Source organism: Eschscholzia californica, unplaced genomic scaffold (assembly GCF_041429995.1).
Source record: "Eschscholzia californica isolate CP2 unplaced genomic scaffold, dmEscCali1.0.p SCAF_3, whole genome shotgun sequence".
Lineage (NCBI taxonomy): Eukaryota > Viridiplantae > Streptophyta > Magnoliopsida > Ranunculales > Papaveraceae > Eschscholzia > Eschscholzia californica.
Window position 1 is genome coordinate 8104523 of NW_028238420.1, and position 18033 is coordinate 8122555.

General features: G+C 37.0%; 1 protein-coding gene across 4 annotated transcripts; it reads left to right on the plus strand.

Moving 5' to 3' along the window:
* The first annotated feature begins 1129 nt into the window (after nucleotides 1-1129).
* Nucleotides 1130-4376, plus strand: PMI2 (PLASTID MOVEMENT IMPAIRED protein (DUF827)). 4 transcript variants are annotated; one of them, XM_086670920.1, is made up of 3 exons: nucleotides 1130-1494; nucleotides 1577-1711; nucleotides 2434-4376. In XM_086670920.1, the coding sequence occupies exons 2-3, from the start codon at nucleotides 1583-1585 to the stop codon at nucleotides 4138-4140; spliced, it is 1836 nt and encodes a 611-aa protein (XP_086527046.1). In that variant the 5' UTR covers nucleotides 1130-1494; nucleotides 1577-1582; the 3' UTR covers nucleotides 4141-4376. The 4 variants fall into 4 exon arrangements, with proteins under 4 accessions (XP_086527046.1, XP_086527048.1, XP_086527049.1 ...); XM_086670922.1 differs by having other exon boundaries at nucleotides 1334-1383; nucleotides 1528-1711; XM_086670923.1 differs by having other exon boundaries at nucleotides 1455-1494; nucleotides 1577-1997; nucleotides 2196-4376.
* The last annotated feature ends 13657 nt before the right edge of the window (nucleotides 4377-18033 follow it).

Here is an 18033-nt window from a genome sequence, read left to right on the forward strand (position 1 = left end):
TAAAATTTTGAGTTGAAAAAGTGGTGTTTTATGAATAGGACTGGCTTCCATTGAAGTTGCTCTAAGAGCAAGTCCAACCTCAGCCTGTCTCAGGCCCTAAAAACTACTCTTTCACCCAAATTTTACAGTCTCAGCTTAACCCCTAAAATTCAGCTCCAACCTCAGTCTCTACTGGGGTCCTAAAATTTGAATTTTGAATTTTGATTTAGCTATTTTCTACCCTTCCAACCACCGTATTAAATTCTTTATCATCTTTTTCTCTATAAATACAACTCTCTTTCTCTACAAACTCAAATCAATTTCATCTTCTTTCTCTACAAACTTATCAAACTCTCTTTCTCTTCCTATACCCTCTATCTTTTCTACAATGAAAAACAGTTTTTTTTTATTGAACATGATGCTTGAAGAAGATGTATGGGCTGCAGAAAGAGATGATGATCTCAAAATGTTAGAAAATATGGAAAAGAATGCTAAACGAAAACGTTCTCGTCATGTTGGTTTTGTTTCAGGTCACCAAACGATAGATCGTAATAAACAACTCGGCCATGAAACCATTATTGAAGATGAAGGACCAAATGCTACAACTATTGTCGAGGGATATGAAATGAGTCCGGTACATCGCGGAGAATCTTTACCGGACGAATTGCTTGACCGTATGGGTCGAGTTAGAAGTCATGACATACATACCCGGGTGAAGGCAGATCTTGTTGAACACTTGTGGAACATGAGATCTAACGACAACTGTGAGAGGCGGTTTCAGCATGAACGTTTAGTACTAACAACAACGAATAGATTATTATCTATTAAGTTTTTTTTATTAATGAGTTGGATTATCAATGTAACGCATTTTAAGTTTTTTATTAATAATTTTTTTTTTAGAAAAAACAAAAATTCGACTCTTGGATGTAACATCCAACGACCAAATCTGGCCGTTGGATGACATCAAACGACTAGATGTGATCCCCCAACATTGCCGTTGGGGAGCTCCCCAACAGTCTGTTGGGGCGTTCAACTGACCCTTAATTACGAGTCGACTGAGATTGGATCTAGGGGGAGGGACCCTAAATTCAAATTTAGGACCCCTCTAGCTTCATGTTGGAGTTGCTGTGATGAACTGTCGCTGGAGAATGTGAGGCCATATACTACTGCTTGGATGTTGTGTTTAGCTATCCAATTCCCAAGTCCAATTGCTCCTACGTGGCACATTTCTTATCAGTAACACTCTCCTCTTACCGAGAAATAGACCTTCTGAAAATTAGTACAAAACTAATATCTATTCCGAATTTGTCCTTTTCATAATAGAAGCTCAGCCATTCATCTCTGCAATTGAACAACTTTCATATCCAAGGTTATAGGATAGTGAGAACAACTAGTCTCTTGCAAGTATTGTTCTATCTCTCTCTCTCTCTCTCTCTCTCTCTCTCTCTATATATATATATATATATATATATATATACAATTGATTATGTATTTATGCCCACATTGGATTTGATTGTAATGGGGTTCATTTTAATTTTCATTTTTCAGCAGTCCAAGAATTGAACTTGTTAGATTTTACTGCATGAGAAGGAGAAAGCTGTAAATGGAGATAAGAGAGACAAAAGATAGAAGTGGAATTCAGTCTGTTAAAGGTGCTATTAGCTTCTATGGTGATAGGCTTATTGGGCCAAAACCAGGATTCAGAAAACCTCAGCAGATGGAACCTTCTGAGGTATGAATTCAAGCACTTTGAACCTCATTTGGTACTAGTTTTGTTTTAGGGTTGTGTAGTTTGAATTCAATCACTCTCAAGGTATTTAGGACTAGTTTTTACCTTATTGATTGATTGAACCACTTGACTAACTTGTTAGAGACCACTTAGCCTAAAGCTTACCGACTTCACAAATTTTAGTTTGAGGAGATGTGATATGATGTTAATCATAAGAACTAAAACCTGTGACTCTGTGAGAATAGTCTCACACGAGAGAATAGTGATCTAATAACTATATAATGTCTAAGTCATCAATACTCATTGCCAATTGGTTTTGAGTTGTATGAGAGGTAGGCTCACACGTGCTCCACGTCACACGTCGTTAGGCTCAAAGAACCCCAAACGTGAGAGGATGTGTGAGAATAGTCCCACACGGGGAAAAGGGTGATCTAGTAACCAAGAATATAAATATAATGTCTACGTCATCTCCACCTATAATGTCTAGGTCATCAATACTCATTGCCAATTGGTTTTGAGTTGTATGAGAGCTAGGCTCACACGTGCTCCACGTCACACGTCGTTAGGCTCAAAGAACCCCAAACGTGAGAGGACGTGTGAGAATAGTCCCACACGGGAAAAAGGGTGATCTAGTAACCAAGAATATAAATATAATGTCTACGTCATCTCCACCTATTGTTTTTAAATTTTGGGTCATAACTAGCTTTTTGCAAATTTATGTACAGAGGAATCTGCCTTCAAGAACGAAAGAACTCCATTTTGTAAAGAGAGATATTGATCAATTTAGCAACCACAGAAAAAGTGCAGAATCAGTAAGAACTCAAGCTGAATCAGAACTCTTTAATGCAAAAAAGAAAGTGAAGGACCTTACTCGTCAAATCGAAGAAGCAAACTTGAGAACAAAAGCAAGAAAACAGGAACTTGAAATACTAAACAAGTCAAAGCGAGGTGAAGAGAAATCCACTTTTGATGATAAGAACTCAGATTGTTGTCCGTATTCTGAACTGTTGAGTGAATTGGAATCAACGAAGCGAGAATTGAGTAAACTTAAGCTTGAGATGTCTAAAGCTTTAGAAACAAAAGCACAAGCAAATAAGGAAACCAAAGTGGCCATAGAGAAATCAAAATCTTGTTCAGGAGATATTGAGAGACTAAGAAAAGAGATCGAGGACGTCAATGAAGAACAAATACTTGTTGAACTTGCTCGAATCGAGGCTCTTAAAGAATATGAAGCTATAAAATCTCAGAGAGATGCGGAAGCTACTAAATTCTCATCTAAGATGGAAAAAACACAGAATAGGATTAAAGAACTTTCTCGAGAGATACAGTACATGAAAGAGCTCGAGACGAAACTAGCCATAACCTCTTCTGATGTTGATGTATTACAAAATGAGTTAAAGCTAGTAAAGGCAATGGAATCGAGGTCTGGAACTTCGAAGGAATCTGAAATTCTTTCGGAGCTGAAATCGGTTACCGACGAATTGGAGACCGCGAAGAAGGAATTGGGTTGTATTAGAGAAGGAGGATTTAAGATAATGGTATCCATGGATATCATAAGAGAAGAATTCAAAGAAATAGCGGATGAAACAGCAAGATTGAAGAAAACAGAAAGAAAAACAGATTCGATAGTCCAAAATCTTAGTTCGAAGCTTTTAAAAGCAAAGTCTAAGTTGGAAGCAACAACTTCAGCTGAGAAAAAAGCTAACTTAATTGTATCAAATCTATCAACTTCACTTGAGCATTTAAGATCAGAATCGGATTCAGCGAAGAAAGAGGTAGAAACAATAAATGGAAAAATGTTTTGGATTAAAGAAGAAATAGAGAAGAATGACTCCGAAATCAAGTTATGTCAAGCGAGATTACCATCGAAGTTTGAAGAGCTTGAAGCAGCTAAAGCATCAGAACTAGAATCACTTGAAAAACTAAAGAATGCAGCTGAGAAGACCATGAAAACTAGAGCAACAAGATCTCAAAATACATCTTCCATCAGGATTTCAAGATTTGAATATGAATACTTAAAGGAACGTGCGAAAAGAGCCGAAGAACTTGCAGAAAAGAAAGTTGTGGCAGCTCAGTCATGGGTTGAAGCAATAAAAGCCAGCGAGAAAGAGATAGTATTGAGTACAGGAAAAGTTCAGAAAGAAATCGAAGAGTTAAGTTTACTGGAAGATCAAGAAGTATCCTGTATCGAGAATAATGTCATTGAAGAAGAAATAGAAGATGAAAAACAAACTGAGGGGGCCAAAAACTTGCAGATTGATGGGGAACTACAGAACACGTACATGAAAGATATAGGAAATGCAACTCCAAGACGGGCAAGATATCGAAGGCCTAGTTCACCAGGAGGTCGGTATTTGAGTCATTCAGGTTCAGTGGTACTAAGGAGGAGAAGAAAGGTTATGCCAAATCTAGTCAAGTTGTTCAAACAATAACAAAACTAAAACTGAATTGTACTTAAGTTTTCTATTTTTGAGGTATGTCTTTCAAGAGTTGGATTTTGCTACATAAAATGGTAAGATATACGCGATTTTAATGATCGTAAAGTCGAAGGTTAAGTTCTGTATTTAAGGGATTGGAATCTTGTACTTCCATAACATTGATTCTTGCAGCAAAATCAGACTCTTGAATATTAAATTCATTGTTTTAATACACTGTGTTTGATGACCAATATGGTTTTGAGATATTCGCATGGGATCCTTTTTTCTTATTTAAGTGATCTGGCATTTTCGTTCACTGACTTTGATTGGACTAGTTTCGCCATTACTTATCGTTCTACCACCGGCTACTTCACAATGCTTGGTCCGAGTCCCTTGTCTTGGAAATCCAAAATAAAAAACAATTGTATCTGAATCTTCTGCTCAGCAGAGTATTGTTCCCTTCCATGAGCCTGTTAATGGATATCCAAATATTCGACATCCGATCCGCATCCGTATTTGAATTTAAAAAAAATATCTGAAATTTCGAATTCGGATACGGATTCGGATATTTCTTATCGGATATCTGCTTATCGGATATCGGATACGGATACACTCATATTCGATCCGATAAATATCCGTATCCGATAAAAATATAAAAAATTAATAAAAATTTAAATTTATTCATAATAATATATAAAATGTATGGTTGAGATTTATTATTTAGATCTAATGGTTAAAAATTTAAACAAAAATTTTGACATTTTGTTAAAGTTTCGGATATCAGATATTATCCGATATTCGTTAATATTATCGGATTCGGATATTGATTTCTAATATCCGTCGGATAATTATCGGATTCGGATATTCGGATAGCTTATCGGATTCGGATACGGATATGCCTATATCCGATCCGATAAGCTACCGTTTACAGGCCTACTTCCATCTCTAACTCTGGAGCTACAATGGTTGAAAGATGCTTTTTTAGGACTTTTAGATTTCTATTCTAAAAACATTTTAGGTTTTTTTTTTCATAACAAGTGGCTACGAAGATTGCTGCCAACTCAGTTTTTCACGAGCTAACGAAGTATATTGTCATTTTGTTCCTGAGATACTTGAAAGTGGTCTCATTAGATGGCTCATATTCTCTCTACAGATCATCTAGCTGAAATTTTCACCAACTCTTTTGGTTGTGAACAATTTAACTGGTTTTTTCAACAGATTAACTCCCAAGTTGGTTTTGACTTTGTTATCTTTCCCAACTCTAGAGATAGGGGGGGGGGGGGGGGGGGGGTGGTGCCCATAGCATATAGTCACAGCAACTGGTTGACCACACCAGAAAGAAGAATAGAGTTCAAGGATTCAAAGTATCAAGTATTTCGATAACATCTTTCAACAAAAAAAAAGTATTTCCATAACATACATTCGTACAAATATAGTTTATGCATGTTTTCTATTTTTCTTTATTCCCCAAAGCCGCGGCCTAAAAATGATTTTGTACACGAAATTTCAAAGCTCGATAATATCAATTCTTTTGGACAATATTTCGCTCTCTTCTGGTATAAACCACGAGCACACGGTCAACAATTATGTCTTCAGGAAACGATGAAGTCTTTAACAACTATTCCAGTTCAAAGTATATACGCCTTGACCAAGATCGAGAACACGTATATATGTAACTCGTAATGCCAAAGAAGTTGACCCGAAAAACTTGTCAAATAACTTAATGAAAATTCCAATAACTTCACTGTTGATAGAAACTAGAAAATCAAAGCGAGAGAGAGAGAGAGAGAGAGAAATTCTTGGATCATCCTGTACCAACTCTAATGATGAGAAGCAATTTATAGATTTCAATCAGATACCATTGTCTTCCATCACATGGGATGTATCTCATCACTTTTGAAATGAATGGATATACCATTCACTCTTTACTGTTCACTGCCAAGGCATTAGCCAACTCCCTCCAAACTATCATCAATTAATTTTTGAGAAGAAAATCTCCAACACACTCCCCCACCAGTTTCAAATTATTTAAAAGTCATAAAATGAACTCAGAGAAAAACAAAACATAAAAGATAAAACAAAACAAAACAAAACAAAACAAACAGCTTTGACATTATCGTAGAAACTTGTACATACATGATAGGTATCTATTGGATTTGAACCTTCACTTAGTGCGAACAACTCAAAGTTTTATCAGAATGCTATGGTGAACGTATCTTGAACCAAGAATCCTTAAGTGATGAAACCGGAGCCATTGCACGTACTTGTTTTGGTGAATCAGAGTGTTCATACTCCGCACATTAATGGCCATGTACAATATCCCTTTCAAGAGTCTTCTTCAGAAAACAGTCTTATTTTCTTACGAGACGACCTGATCTCCACACTCACTTAGGTAAGTCCACTTGAGGTGTTTCCGCGAGGCACCACTTAAGAATTAGGACTTATTAAGGATTTACTATCCGTCCTTTGTCTTGCAGAAAACCAATACTAGCTCAAAAACGGGAAAAATATAAAATGCTAGTATTCCATAATCGCGAAAGCTTTAAATTGTTGGTACCCGTTGAACTTTGCCTATCTATTTCAAGACATAAGTTGGGTTTTGTTAAAGGCGACCAACCTTCATTCACAGACCTGAGTCCAATTTCTTTACTGTTAACTGAGACTATTACTTTAGGAAGTCCTTTAGTCAATGGATCTGCTAAGTTTTTCTTCGATTCTGTATAGTCGACTGTAATTACTCCTCTCTTGAGTAATTGTCTCACAAATTGATGTCTGACACTCACGTGTCTCGACTTGCCATTTTAGGTCTTATTTGCAACGTTATAAAATGTTGCCCGATTGTCACAATTTATTATGACCGGTGGAGATGGCTTCCATATGGGAATTTCTTCTAGCAGATTATTAAGCCATTCCGCTTCCTTGCCTGCATCTGCTAATGCAATTAATTCTGACAACATAGTTGAATAAAAAAATTATGGTCTGCTTCTTGGATCCCCAAGACACAACAACACCACCTAAAGCAAAAATTCATCCGATGGTAGATTTTGACTTTGCCTCAATACTGTTCCAGCTAGCATCGCTATATCGTTCTTATATAGCGGGGTCCCATTTAAAATGTAAACCATAATTCATGGTTCCCTTCAGGTAACTTAGCACTCTAGAAATTGCTTTCCAATGCTCTGGTCCTGGATTACTAGTAAATCGACACAATACACTGACATCGTAGGCTATGTCAGGTCTAGTGCAGTGCATCGCATACATGAGACTACCTGTAACACTAGCATACTTAAGTTGAGCTTGGGTACGACCAGTATGAGTAATTTAATACTGGGGTCCACTGGAGTTGGTACTGGCTTATGATCAAAATGATCATACCTTTTCAGCATCTTCCGATGTAATGTGTAAGACTTAAAGCCAGTACATTATCCTTTCTTGGAATTTTAATTCCGAAGATAACATCAGCCACCCCAAGGTCCTTCATATCAAATTTAGATGATAAAAAATTCTTTATTTCTTTGACAGAAGATAGATCAGTTCCAAAAATGAGCATATCGTCAACATATGAACAAATAAGTACAAAACTAGACTTATTTACTTTACAGTAAATACACTTATCTGCATCGTTAACGACAAACCCATTTGGTCGGACAATATGATCAAGCTTTTCATGCCACCACTTAGGCGCTTGCTTCAGACCATAAAGAGATTTTACAAACTTGTTAACTTTCTTTTCTTGGCCTGGATAAATAAATCCTTCAGGTTGTTCCATATAAACTTCCTCCTCTAAGTCACCATTTAGAAAGGCCGTTTTGACATTTATTTGATGAATAACTAAATGGTGAACTGAGGCAAGGGCAATTAACACGCAAATTGAGGAGATACGGGCTACTAGTGCATAAGTATCGCAATAATCAATACCATGCCTCTGTTTAAAGCCGTTAGCAACTAATCTCGCTTTAAACTTATTTATGGGACCATCAGGATTTAACTTCTTCTTAAATATCCATCTACATCCTATAGGTTCAGCCCCAGGAGGTAAATCAGACAATACCCATGTTTGGTTTCATAAGATAGAAGTCATTTCATCATTTATAGCTTCTTTCCAGAAACTAGAGTCGCTAGAATTCATAGCTTCAGAAAAGGTAATCGGATCATTATCAATATTCAAAACAAACTTTGTAACGTCTGTTACTTCACTTCTACCACCTTCTATGAGATAAGTGATGAAGTCAGGACCGAATGAACGTTCAATTCTAGCCCCTCTTACCTCTCCTTGGTTCTAATTTAAGAGGTTCATGTGATTTTGGATCTTCATTTATATTATTCTCAATAATGGTAGACTCAGAATTAGACAAATTTACAGGATCTAATATATTATGATCATTAGCACTAGATCTCGTCAAATGCTCAAAAAAATTATACGTCTACAGATTCTATAATTTCAAAAAAGTCTAGATTTAAGAATCGATATGCCACACTATTATGAGAATAACCTATAAAAGCACACTTGTAGGCTCTAACACTTAATTTTGGTCTCTTAGGGTCTGGTTTCCTAACATATGCAAAGCGTACCCAAATTTTTAGTCTACTAAAATTAGGTTTTCTTTTGGACCATAGTTCGAAAGGAGTCACATTTTTAATCTTTGAGGGAATTTTACTTTTTAACCTAGATATCGTAAATACTGGCACAAATGCCCAAAGATATACTACTACCTGCATCTGTTGTAATCGAATCCGCCGAATCATGCAAAATAGGACTTCTTTAGGGACAGGAGATTTCATCTTTGAAGTCTAGTCTATGTACGAAAGGAAGAGGTTCTTGTCTCTATCAAGCGGAAGAGGAAGCGCTTCAAGCAGTTATAGTTTCGACAACAGGACTTTCAGAATCAGTTGAATAAGTCAATCGGTACTTTACTTTAAGTCTGAAGCTAGAAGGCCTCTCGCCAGCCTTAGAATTCGCGTTATGATGCTTGCATGTGATCCCTCATTAAATTGGCTTCCTTAAAAGTGACTCTTTTTAGGTACACTTTCGCTTTGGATAAAATAAATCACATAACCAGTTCTAAACGGTTGAACTAAAGTCACTTTAATTGAGGTTTCCTGTATAGTCGACTTTGGCTTTCGTTCTTAAGGGCCCATGAATGCATGAGAATGCGTCTTTGGGTCCGTCTGTGGACGCTATTTTCGTTTTGGAAGCGATCAAAGAGTTATACTTCCTTGAGGAAGAAGATTCAATCCATTTCCGTCATAGGTCTGTCTTATCGTCGAAAAGCGCGAGCATAGCCATGACACTTCTGGGCACATGGATCAAAGGGAGTAGCCCGATCTAAGGTAAGGCTAAGGTCGGTTGTCCCTCAATCCGAAACTACACAATCAACTACTTGTCCACGCGTGGTTCGATCTCTCCTAAAAGAGTTTTTTTTCATTTCACGAACTGCCACTTCTCAAAATTGGATATAATCCCTAAACGAACTAAACACGTTCTCAATCTCCAAAGTAAGCTGATACAAATAACAACGGTAGAACATATCAAAAAACGAAAATTACCTTTGATTTTTCCACTAAATTATTTCCCTATCCCTATCTTTGCCCTTTTCAGTACCCGAAAGATCTCCTAGTAAACATACAGTTTTGCATGCTTCTCTAGGTTCGTCCACACCGTTTCCGCAGTGGTTGCCTTGAGAAAGCGATCCCTGCAGTCTTGGAACCAACACCCCGTAGGGTAATATCCGACTTGCAGGCATCAATGACCGTCGTCTTGTCCTAATGTTCTAGCAGCTGTAACACTACTAGGGTTCTTCCCTTTCCTTTTGCCCTCGTACTTCCACTCAGAATCCCCATTTCACGGCAAATAAACGTCCATCGTGTAGGCCTACTGGACAAGAATGGGTTGGCTTTCCCCGGATCGTAGCACTATCTAGGCTTCATTCTATCTAGTAGCCTGGAGGATCCGAGAGGGTTAAGGAAGTAGGAAAGAACACTACATCAGGGATTTCGATCATCACAATACGAAATTTTGCAATTCGGTGTCTGTCGCATACCTTCTTTCGCAAATAAGTTGTTCCTACGAGATCAGAGCAGGGGGGAACGACGGGGGTTCAGGGGGTGTCCCCCTGAAACTAACCAACCAGCCAACCAACTTCTTCTTTTCCTCAGGTGATTGGATTAGGCTTTGGATTCGACAGTTGAGATAGGAATGAAGCCAATGATGTCCCCAACGAGAAAGTTGATCTTGTATTTCGGGATTACCGGTCTTTGCACTCATACAGCTTTTCATCTCCCGGTGGCGAGCTACAGGTTCGTAAGGTGATTGGTATGGGCTAATTTGTAATAGGTAGGTTAGAGATGCTTTCCCTTGGTGACTATACGCTCCAATAGCTACAGGAAAAGAAGATGACCCCCCTACCCCTTTTAGTTAGTCATCGGAGTTCCGGACTAGTTCCGATAGTTGCCCTTATCTTGCAAGCAACCTCGTCTCTTTCATTAATTGAATCTTTTTTCTTTCGATCATCAGCTTCTGACCCCAAAGAAAGAAAAAGAAGTTTGCTCTTCTATTTGTTAGTAGGAGTGCTCCTATATCCTATTCAAAATATAACATGCTGATAACAATGCTTCACCCATAAAGTTAATGGTAAGTCATAACTAATTAACATTGCATTGACCATCTCAATCATAGTCCTATGTTTCCTCTCTACAATACCATTTTGCTGAGGAGTGTAAGGTGCACTGACTTGGTGAATAATGCCATATGTCGGGCAGAATTTAATAAATTCATTTGGATAATATTCACCACCTCTGTCAGATCTTAAAATTTTAATTTGAAGACCAAGTTGATTTTCAACTTCGTTTTGAATATCATAAATTTTTCAAAGACCTTATCTTTACTTTTCATTAGATATACGTAAGTATATCAAGAACAATCATCAATGAAGGTTACATAATATTTGTTGCCACCTCTAGTTATGTGATTTTTTAAATCGCCCACATCACTATGAATTCAGTCAAGCAAATTTGAATTACTAACAATAGATTTATGGGATTTTCGAAATATTTTAGCTTGAACACAAACATGGCATTTACTAGTTGAATTAAAATTGCAATTAGAAATTAGGCCTAATTTTTCCATATTTCTAATAGAATCATAATTCACATGACCTAGTCTACCATGCCATAAATTAACGGACTCAACAATGTAAACCGAAGAATTATTAATTATTAGATTCAACTTAATATTCCGTTGCAAGAGTATCCCTGACCAAAAAGTGTGTCCCTTTTGGACAATACAAATTTATCAGTCATACACCATCTTAAACCCCTTCTTATTAAGACGGTCTCCCGATACAAGATTTTTAGTCACATCAGACACATGATGAACATTTTGTAGAGTTAGAGTCTTTCCAGATGTAAAGAAAAGTTCCATAGTTCCTAATCCCATGACTTTAGAACGAATATTACTGGCTACTTTAATATCGTTTCCGTCACCGCCAACTTCGTAAGTCTTGAAAAGATTACACTCATTGCAGTCATGGATAGTAGTTCCTGTGTCGTACCACCAACCACTGTCAAAATCTATTGTATTAGCTTCAGAAACCGTGGCTACAAATTTTTCTTCGACTATATTTGCTTGTCCTCTAAGATTTTTCTTTCTTGAGCGACAATCATGAGCATAATGGCCGAATTTGTTACAATAGTAACAAATTACCTTTTTCTTGTCCTTTAGAGTTTGTTTCTTAAACTTTTTATCTTTCCTAGGCTTCAGAGAGACTACAAAAAAATGCACATTTGCGACTGTTTTAAATCGTCTCAAATAGACATAAACTGTCCCAAATGCGCTTTGAGGACAGTTCTTTAACCGTCCCTACTACTGGCGTCCCAGATAATATTTGGGACATAAGTAGGGACGGCTAAACAATTGTCCCAAATGCATCTGGGACAGATATCAATTGTCCCTAATAAATTTTCCAACCTTCCACCAACTAACTATTTGGGACGGTCCTGTTTTATTAATCCGTCCCTAATAAATATTAGGGACAGAAAATTATCCGTTCCTAATAAGTTGAAACTTAAAAAAAAATATCTGTAAATTTTCATTTATATAATAAATGTATTTGATTTACCTGCTGGAAATGAATTAAAAATAATTACTTAAACAAGAAGAAAATGTACTTCTTGGTCATTTCTATATATCTAGTTCGTGAATATCAACAGAAAGAACATACAAAATTATGCTATTTAGTCTTCATGAATCGTCAAGATATCCAATCGTCTCCATCTTTAATGCAACATTCCAAATGCCTACACCTTAGTTAATAACTTGAAAGCAGTAGATAATTCAATTACAAAGATGTAGGGAATAGATTAGAAAAAATCATAAGCAACGAAATTGACAACCTATGTTTCAAAACAAGAAAAGTAATGAAGACATAAACTAGCATCATCTATGAATAAAGGATATACATAAAAATTAAGTACGTATTTAAGTAGAGACACCTACAAGTCATATTTGTAATGAAATTGGCAACCTATGTTTTAAAACTAGTTGATCAGATCACAAAACATTTTATGACACGACCCTCACATAAGAAAATAATTATTTAGATTTAGTATTATCCAACAAAAGTATGTCGATGTTACATAGGTCGTATTTATGTCTAGATACCAGTTAATACCTACGAAGGCGTCTATATTACACATGTCATATATATGTTTAGTTACATAGTGGTGTTGGATTGGTTCCAAGCTTTCCAGCTTAGTTACAAGGTTTCCGACTAAGTGTCTCTTACGTATAATGTAGGCTTGAAGCTAGTGACCAATGATTATAACTAAAATCTGTATGATGTAAAAGATTACCTTATGCTAATTAGAACGAGTGGCTGAACTTGGATCGGTATGAGAATTTCCAAACGATGAGTCAGGTGTAGAAACATGTTGCGGCAAAACAATTATATGGGTTTCTAATATTGATTTCATAAGGATATTATATTTTAAATCAGAAGTATATATATTTATACCTCTTTGCTCTGCAGATGACTCAAGTAATCCTTTATTGCTGCTAGTTCTGCCCTTCTATTATCAAGTTCGTCTTTTTTCATTTCTTCCATTTTCTTCTTGTTTGGATCCTCTTCATTTCTCTTACAGGATTTGGTTGTTGATGATTTTCGCCAAATAGTAAGTGCCGTTTCCATAACAGCGGGTGAAACCTCTACTTTCAAGTCCCATGACCTCCGCAAATATGGTATTAGGTCCATCTTTTTGTATAGGCAGACTGTCTTGAGTATTCTTGACACTTAGATCCCTCATTTCTTTCTTCAAAGTTCAAATATTGCAAGTACAAAAAGAGGTTAAAACATGTTTATAGGCAAATTGTATAATATTAGTTAATTAATGTTATCATTACCATCTTGTCCTTCTGGTTCAGCCATCTAATACAAAAACATAAGAAAAAACTTGAAAATACACACACAAAAATAAAAACTGGTTGAAGAAGATGCAAAATCGTAGGAAAAACGAGAAATAAAGTGGGTTAATTTGTGGTTTCACAAAACTAACCAATGGCCAGTGGTGATCATGTTTGGTTGACTGAATGTAAAACTATGCATTTCCATGTAGGGCATCTCCAATGGGACACTCAAACTCCAACACTCAATATAAAAAAACGATCAATAAGGACAAATTCAAATTAGAGACAAATTTGTAACATTTGTCCCTAATAAAATTACAATAGAGACCAACAAATAAGTTTTAGGGAAAAAGTTTTAAAAATAACTTGACCCCAACAATAATGACACAAAATAATTTCGACGAAAATAATTGCGCAAATCAAATACGTCAGCTTTCCTTTTTTATACACAACACGATTTCCTTCTGCTCCAGGTAGCCCTGTATCAATGACGCAAATTTGTGCAATCTGTTTGGGGCTTAATTTTGGCGGAAAAAAAAACTAACCCTAGCCGTGGGTTTAAAGGACAAGGGACAGGGATCTTGGGAGCGTCATCATCATTCTTTTTTAGTTTTGCCTTCTACTTGTTCCAATTAAATAAAGATAGGGATGTTATATGGTATGTGGCTGCCCATAAAATCATTGGTGATGCAAGGGATTTGGGTGCCTTTAATATACCTTTTTCTTATCCAACTTACATCTATTGCAGCCCACCATTCCTATATTGCCACCATGATGTGGTGTCATCTTGTGGTAGTTCATATGAGATGTGTCATTGCATGGGAGCTCCATATGCAAAGTGTCATCCTGGTTGTGACAACACATCATGCAAGTGACAACACATGAGGTTATGTGTCACCATTCTACAACTCCATATGCAAAGTGTCATCTTGGTGGTGACAACACACCATGCAAGTGACAACACATAGGGTATGTGTCAACTTCATATTAGTTCTCCCACCTTATAAATAGATGTACTTTGTGTATTGTTGAGATAAGTTTTGTAAGAGATAAAAAAGTGTATGGAAAAGATTTGGAAAGAATACTTCTAAATATAGTTTGGTTCAAGATCATCTCTTTGTTTTACTATATCTTTATATTTCTATCTTTTTCTCTTCCTTTATTTCCATTAAGTTGCATGCAAATATGGACACACATTGAAGAAAATAGACCGACAAATTTACAACACGTTATCAGCACGAGTCTCTAGCCAGTTGAAAGAAGCCGTTACTCTGCTCCTTTGCCGAAGTCAACATCGGTGAAATATCGAACAAACTAAGCCGCTACTCCGTCTAGTGAAAGGTATAATATTTTAATTTATATTTCATAATGTCTAACCTTGCTAGACTTGAATTTGCAGCTCTAGATATAACATGTAAGAATTACATGGAGTGGGCAGTCGAAACTAGACTGAATCTAAAATACAAAAATCTCCTGAACACTATTGAAGAAGGGAATAGTGCAGATGAAATGTTACGGGCTCATGCTTTAAGCTTTTTGAGACGTCACATACATGATGACCTGAAGTCAGAGTATTTGTATGTGGAAGATCCCTTGGCTTTACGGAATATCTTAAAAGATAGATATGATCACCTGAAGATGGTCATCCTTCCAAAAGCTCGAAATGATTTTATAAATCTTCGACTACAAGATTTTTCTTCCATTTCTGCTTATAATTCCAGCCTTTGTAAAATTGTTTTCAGACTAAAAGTGGGAGGAGATATTATCACTGATGAACAGATGATAGATAAAACTTTGAGTACGTTCCATGCCTCGGATATTGTCCTGCAGTCACAATACCGAGAGTGACGTTTCTCTAAATTCTCCCAGTTACTGACTTGTCTTTTGGTCAATGAACAGAATAACCAGTTGTTGTTGCATAACCATGAATCTCGGCCCACTGGGTCCGTACCTGTGCTTGAAGCACATGCAATATTGTCAAAAGATCATAGAGGGAAACAAAATTACAAAGGGAAGCGTGGTTCCGGAAGAAACCACCAACGTGGATCCCGCACGAACAAATGGGAGAGAAACAGGCAAACCCCTTACCACCGGAAGTGGGAAAAGGGAGAAAATTCAAAGAATTACGCAGCGAGAAAGCCTGATAAAATAAAGGGTAAATATAATACCCCTCCCAAAGCTCGTGAAGAAGCTTGTTACCGTTGTGGTATGGAAGGTCATTGGTCCCGTACCTGTCGTACGGCGAGTCATTTGGTGGACCTATACCAAGCATCTCTGAAATCTAAAGCTGCACCAGAGATGAACCACATGGCACTTGATCCACCATTGTGTGTTGGAGATTATCTCCCTGAAGGAGAAAATCAAACTGATGATATGTTTAATATTTAGTGTATTAACTTTTCTATCTATTATAATGCTATATTATAATAACTTTTGTCTGTTAGATATTAGATAGTATATTATATGTATCTGTAATAGTTTTGTTTATGTTATAAATAGTTATGGTTTGAATCTTATATTATATTATGAAAGGTATGGATTCCAGAAGAAACATATCTAAAGGTGATGAAGATAGCTGTCTAGCAGACAGTGGGACCACAAATTCGATACTTCGAAATACAAAATATTTCTCGACCTTAAAATTATGTGAGGCAAATGCGATTACTATCGCTGGCTCATCAAACATTATAGAGGGCTCCGGAAAAGCTACTATAATATTGCCCCGTGGTACGAAAATAATTATTGAGGATGCTTTGTACTCGACTAGATCCCTGAAGAATCTATTGAGTTTCAAAAACATTCGTCTGAATGGGTATCACGTCGAGACTGGGTCTGAGAATGATAAAGAATATTTATATATCACCTCGAGTACATCATGCCAGAAGCGTGTTCTGGAAAGACTTGAAGCTCTTTCTTCTGGGTTATATCTTACAGAGATTAAAACAGTTGAATCACATGTCGTTGTCAACCCGAAGTTGCACGATCCAAATACTTATAAAATTTGGCATGATCGACTAGGACACCCAGGATCTACCATGATGAGTAGAATAATACAAAACTCTCAGGGACACCCTCTTCAGAACCAGAAGTTTCTGATAGATAGGGATTTTACTTGCACTGGTTGCTCACTGGGGAAGTTTATTACTCGCCCATCCCTGACGAAAGTACATATCGAATCTCCCAAATTTTTGGAAAGGATTCAAGGTGATATATGTGGCCCTATACACCCGCAGTGTGGGCCATTTAAATATTTTATGGTATTAATCGATGCATCAACTAGATGGTCTCATGTAAATCTGCTCTCGACGCGGAATCAGGCGTTTGCAAAGTTATTAGCTCAGATAATTCGTTTACGAGCTCACTTTCCTGATTATCCGATTAAGTCAATTCGTCTAGATGGAGCAGGAGAATTTACATCGAGTACTTTTGATTCCTATTGTCTCTCAGTTGGAATTAATGTTGAACATCCTGTAGCTCATGTTCATACTCAGAATGGTCTAGCTGAATCATTCATTAAGCATATCCAACTGATTGCGAGACCAATGTTGATGAGGACTAAATTACCGGTTACTGCATGGGGACCTGCAGTTCTTCATGCTGCAACTTTGATAAGGTTACGTCCTACTTCGAATAATCAATTCTCACCTTTGCAATATGTTCAAGGTCAGCAGCCAAACATATCTCATTTGCGTATTTTTGGATGTGCTGTATATGTTCCTATTACAGCTCCACAACGCACAAAGTTTGGGCCTCAGCGCCGACTGGAAATATATATTGGTTTTAATACACCATCTATTATTCGATATCTCGAACCCCTGACTGGTGAGACTTTCACTGCACGCTTCGTCGATTGTCACTTTGATGAGACCGTTTTTCCGCCATTAGGGGGAGTAAATTTGCCTGAAGCAAATGTTACCAAAAAGGAACTTTCTTGGGTTACACCAAATTTGTCTCATTTTGATCCTCGTACTAATCAATCTGAAGTTGAAGTACAAAGGATAATACATCTACAAGAGATTGCTAATAAAATGTTAATGACGCAGCGAGAGTGACAAAGTCACATATACCTGCTGCAAATGTTCCTGCAAGGATAGATGTCCCTGAAGGATACGATAAAAATATTGCAGCAAATGAATCGTCCAAAGCACGTCTGAAACGTGGACGACCAATCGGTTCTAAAGATATAGTTCCCCGGAAGAGGAAAAACCAACCACAAGCAAGTAATGTTCCAGAAGAAACGACAAATACACCCCTAGAAGTGGGTAAAGCCCCAGAAGAGGCAGAAGCTCTTGAAGAGCACGAGTTATCTCCAAATGAAGAGATATCTATAAATTATGCTTGTAATGGTAAAGTGTTGAATCGAGATAACATAATCATCGATGATATATTTGCGCTTTCGGTAGCCACTGATATTATCACTGAAAATGATGATTATGAACTACATTCTATTAAGGAATGTCGGAAAAGGACTGATTGGGTAAAATGGAAAGAAGCAATCCAGACAGAGC

What these genes read in the sequence shown, in the direction of transcription:
- PMI2 (XM_086670920.1), top strand. Translation starts at nt 1,583, where the DNA reads ATGGAGATAAGAGAGACAAAAGATAGAAGTGGAATTCAGTCTGTTAAA. An exon ending in AGCAGATGGAACCTTCTGAG is followed by an intron (nt 1,712 to 2,433) that starts GTATGAATTCAA and finishes ATTTATGTACAG; the next exon opens with AGGAATCTGCCTTCAAGAAC.